Source organism: Salvelinus sp. IW2-2015, unplaced genomic scaffold, assembly GCF_002910315.2.
Source record: "Salvelinus sp. IW2-2015 unplaced genomic scaffold, ASM291031v2 Un_scaffold2348, whole genome shotgun sequence".
Taxonomy (NCBI): domain Eukaryota; kingdom Metazoa; phylum Chordata; class Actinopteri; order Salmoniformes; family Salmonidae; genus Salvelinus; species Salvelinus sp. IW2-2015.
This window is the reverse complement of record NW_019943673.1, coordinates 160,419-165,435: the sequence shown is the minus strand read 5'-3', so window position 1 is coordinate 165,435 and position 5,017 is coordinate 160,419. Positions and strand designations below refer to the sequence as shown.

General features: G+C 41.8%; 1 protein-coding gene across 1 annotated transcript in view; it reads right to left on the bottom strand.

The window, feature by feature from the left end:
* Nucleotides 1–5,017, bottom strand: part of dapk1 (death-associated protein kinase 1) — a 122,461-nt gene that overhangs the window by 54,504 nt on the left and 62,940 nt on the right. Inside the window, 2 exon segments of the mRNA XM_070440265.1 lie at nt 3,235–3,432; nt 3,815–3,994. Of these exon segments, the coding sequence (XP_070296366.1) occupies nt 3,235–3,432; nt 3,815–3,994 (378 nt within the window).

The following is a 5,017-nucleotide window of genomic DNA, read 5'->3' as shown; positions in this document are numbered from 1 at the left end:
GCACATGAAACAGACTGGATCAGAAGCACCCCAACAGACTGGATCTAGAAGCAAGCTCAACAGACTGGATCTAGAAAGCACTCCAACAGACTGGATCTAGAAGCACTGAAACGAGACTGGATCTGGGAAGCCCAACACTCTCCAACAGACTGGATCTAGAAGCACTCCAACAGACTGGATCTAGAAGCACTCACAGACATGCAGACTGGATCTAGAAGCACTCCAACCAGACTGGATCTAGAAGCACTCAACAGACTGGATCTAGAGCACTCCAACACTGATCTGAAGCACTCCAACAGACTGATCTAGAAGCACTAACCAGACTGGATCTAGAAGCACTCTAAACAGACTGATCTAGAAGCACTGAAACAGACTGGATTCTAGAAGCACTGAACAACAGACTGATCTAGAAGCACTCCAACAGACTGGATCAGAAGCACTGAAACAGACTGGATCTTAGGCAAAGCCACTCAACGCATACTGGATCTCGAAGCACTGAAACAGACTGGATCTGAAGCACTCCAAAACAGACTGATTCTAGAAGCACTCCAAACAGACTGGATCTAGAAGCACTCCAACAGACTGGATCTAGAAGCACTCCAACAAGACTGGATCTAGAAGCACTCAACAGACTGGATCTAGAAGCACTCCAACAGACTGATCTAGAAGCACTCCAACAGACTGATCTAGAAGCACCCCCAAACAGACTGGATCTAGAAGCACTCAACAGACTTGATCTAGAAGAACTCCAACAGACTGATCTAGAAGCACTCAACAGACTGGATCTAGAAGCACTCCAACAACTGATCGTAGAAGCACTGAAACAGACTGGATCTAGAAAGCACTCCAACAGACTGGACTAGAAGCACTCCAACAGACTGGACTATGAACGCACTCCAACAGACTGATCTAGAAGCACTCCAACCGACTGGATCTAGAAGCACTCCAACAGACTGATCTAGAAGCACTCCAACAGACTGATCTAGAAGCAACTCCAAACAGACTGGATCTAGAAGCACTAAACAGACTGGTCTAGAAGCACTCCAACAGACTGATCTAGAAGCACTAAACAGACTGATCTAGAAGCACCAAACAGACTGATCTAGAAGCACTCCAGCATACTGGATTCAGAAGCACTCCAAACAGACCTGATCTAGAAAGCACTCCAAACAGACTGGATCTAGAAAGCATCCAACAGACTGGATCTAGAGGCACCCCAACAGACTGATCTAGAAGCAACTCCAACAGACTGGATCTAGAAGCACTGAAAACAAGCTGCGATCTAGAAGACTCCAACAGACTGGATCTAGAAGCACTCCAACAGACTGGATCCTAGAAGCACTCCAACAGATTGATCTAGAAGCACTCAAACAGACTGGATCGAGAAGCACTAAACAGACTGGATCTAGAAGCACTCAACAGACTGGATCTAGAAGCACTCCAACAGACTGATCTAGAAAACTCCAACAGACTGGATCTAGGAAGCACTGAAACAGACTGGATCTAGAAGCACTCCAACAGACTGATCTTAGCTTCTTTGTAGCATTATATTTATTCTTAAATGACGTGTTGTTTATTTTGCGTAACATTTTTACATTTTAGTTAAAACAATGTGTCTAGTCACGGGCGGAGTTAAAATGTGGCCTGTCAGAAGTTTACAATGTAAATGTATTTTTAATCCGTCTGTCTTGCAATTTCAAGATATGGCACAGCAGTATGGAGGATGCAGTGAGATACGCGATGGGGTTGGACTATTACCTTCCAGTCAAATCATCTAGTAATAAAAAAAAAATGATATTTAAAAAATCTCTGTTGGTAAGGAAAGCCTCAAACGCTTTACCTCATCTAAAAAAAATGTTAAAATGATGTGGGGCGACGGAGAAACAACAATCAAATGACGTTGCCCGCGGACTAGCCTCGGTTTGGGAGAAAGAGAGTGTCACTTGCCATCTACTAAAATTTGATTGATTAAAAAACATGAAAGTATTCTGAGAGTGCATTGACTCACAATTAAGCCAGATTCCGAGTTTTACTACATAGGTTGCTGAAAGACTAGAAGAAACAGCCACGGCATAATCAATCCAAAAAAATAAATCGGAAATTGAAATCTTTTTGACTTTTATCTGACAAAAAACGTTTTATGACAAAAAAAAATTATATATTATATATATATTTCTTGGCGAAGTAATCTAATTCGTATCAGCTGCAATTGATTAAGATATTCACTGTTCTGTACAATAGAAAGATGTTTCATCTTCAAACAGCTTATTAGGGAAACACTTGTGACCTTCATTGGTTGGATTTAAGCACAGAAGAAAGAGTCAGAGTTACAGGACTTGTGTAAAGTAGGCCTACCCTGTGGGAAGTTAGGTCCAGCGTCAGGACTGGTCTTCTCGTTCTGGGGTGAGAGGCTCGTCGGTGAAAGGTAGGCCTCCTCTGTTCGGGAGGAAAGTAGTCTACTCTGTCTGGGGTGGAAAGGTAGGCCTACTCTGTCTGGGTGAAAGGTAGTCCTCCTCTGCCTGGGGTGGAAAGGTAGGCCTACTCTGTCTGGGGGTGGAAAGGTAGCCTACTCTGTCTGGGTGGAAAGGGTAGGTCTACTCGTGGCTTGGAGTGAAAAGGTAGGACCTCCTCTGCCTGGTGGTAAGGGTAGGCCTCCTCTGCCTGGTGTGTGGTAGATATAGGTAGGCCTCACGTCTGCCTGGCGTGGAAAAGGTAGCCTCCTCTGCTGGGTGAAAGGGAGGACTACTGCTGTCTGGGGATGAAAGGTAGGACTACATACTGTCTGGGGTTAAAAGGTAGGCCTATTCTGTTCTGGGGTGGAAAGGAAGCAAACATCTGAAAGTTACCATACTCAATACCCTAAGAACGTCTCAGATATATTATTTGCAACAGGGGACAGTTTCATTGCAAAGAAGACACACTGATTTGGCATTGTGGAAATATGATTAAGATTGAACAATAGCCCTATCTCTCTGTATATTATTAGCCTGTAATTTGGTGTGGTATAAACAAATATTCTGCTAATATGTGAAATGACAATAGGAATTTGCGATTGTAGAATGTTTACGAAAGCTACTATTCACAGACCTCCAAAATATGAGGAATTAGAGTTCAGCGCAATAGTTTTACTTATAAAGGAGATCTCTCCACCCCGTAACTCTTGTCCACGAGGGTTAATAAGTGCTCTGAGATGATGTAATGAAAAGCTAACAGTTGAGAGGTCCGGGTACGTACCTATAGTATCCTGTGGTAGTGTTAAGGCCTTCAACATGTTGAGCCAGTATGTAGCCTGGCTGAGCTGAGTCTCGTAGGGATCCTCCAGACTGAACACCACCAGGTGGATGGCTGTAGGATCGTTGGCAGCGAAGTAATCATAAGAACAGTAGTACACAGGGTTGCCACTGAACTCCCAAACACTGAAGTCTCCTACACCTAGAGACAGAGAGACAGTCACAGAGACACACAGAGAGAGAGAGAGAGAGAGAGAGAGAGAGAGAGAGAGAGAGAGAGTTTAACGAATACAGCACAAAAAAAAAACGTTTTAAGGGTTAGGGGTTAGAGGAGGATCTTCTATGACTGGAACTCATCTTGTAAAGGTTAAGGGTTAGCTCTTAGAGCAGGGTTTCCCAAACCCCGGTCCTGGGGACCCCAAAGGGTACACGTTTTGGTTTTTGCCCTGGTACTACACAGCTGATAATTATTTGAATCAGCTGTGTAGTGCTAGGGCAAAAACCAAAACGTGTACCCTTTGGGGTCCCGAGGACCGAGTTTGGGAAACGCTGGGTTAGAGGATAGGGGTCAGACTAGTATTCACCATTGATGTTAGTGTTCTGGATGTCGATGGCTCTGGTGGCGAGGACGTCGGCTGAGCAGAGTGCGTTGGGGCTGAACACTTCCAGGACTCCCTTGGTCAGGCTGGGCTCAAACATCATACTGCGACTACGCACACAGACGTTCTCACAGCCAGGATACAGGTTGGAGATACTCACTGACACTACAGAGACATAATGAATATAGACACAGATGTTCTCACAGCCAGGACACAGGTTGGAGATACTCACWGACACTACAGAGACACACATAATGAATATAGACAATGATGTTCTCACAGCCAGGATACAGGTTGGAGACCGAAGTCAAGAAGTGATTATAATATATCTAATAATATACGTTGTAACCAGCAGGTGGAGCTGCTACCTCACAGAACAATACCTACCCCAGAAGATACACTGTCTAGATATTCTAAACGTCCCTAATGTCTAGAAATACTAAACTATAATATTGTCTAGATATACTACACTATAATACTGTCTAGATATACTACACTATAATACTGTCTAGATATACTAAACTACAGTACTGTCTAGATATACTACACTAATAATCACTGTCTAGATATACTAACTATAAGTCTGTCTAGATAACTACACTATAATACTGTCTAGATATACTTAAAACTACATACTGTCTAGATATACCACACTGAAATACTGTCTAGATATCTACTGCCTATAATATACTACACTATAATACTGTCTAGATATACTAAACTATACACTAACTGTCTAGATATACCACACTAAATACTGTCTAATATACTACTGTCTATATATACTACATTATAATACTGTCTAGATATACTAAACTACACTACTGTGATATACTACACTTAAATACTGTCTAGAATATACTACACTATAATACTGTTCTAGATATATTAACTACAGTACTTGTCTAGATATACCACACTGAATACTGTCTAAGATTACTACTGCCTATAATATACACACTATATACTGTCTAGATATACTAAACTACACTACTGTCTAGATATACACACTAAACATACTGTCTAATTACTATGTCTATATATACTAATTATAATACTGTCTAGATATACTAAACACACTACTGTCTGTAGATATACTCACTATATACTGTCTAAATACCTAACTAATTACTGTTAGATATACTAACACTACTGTCTAGATATACTAAACTACTGTCTAGACTATAC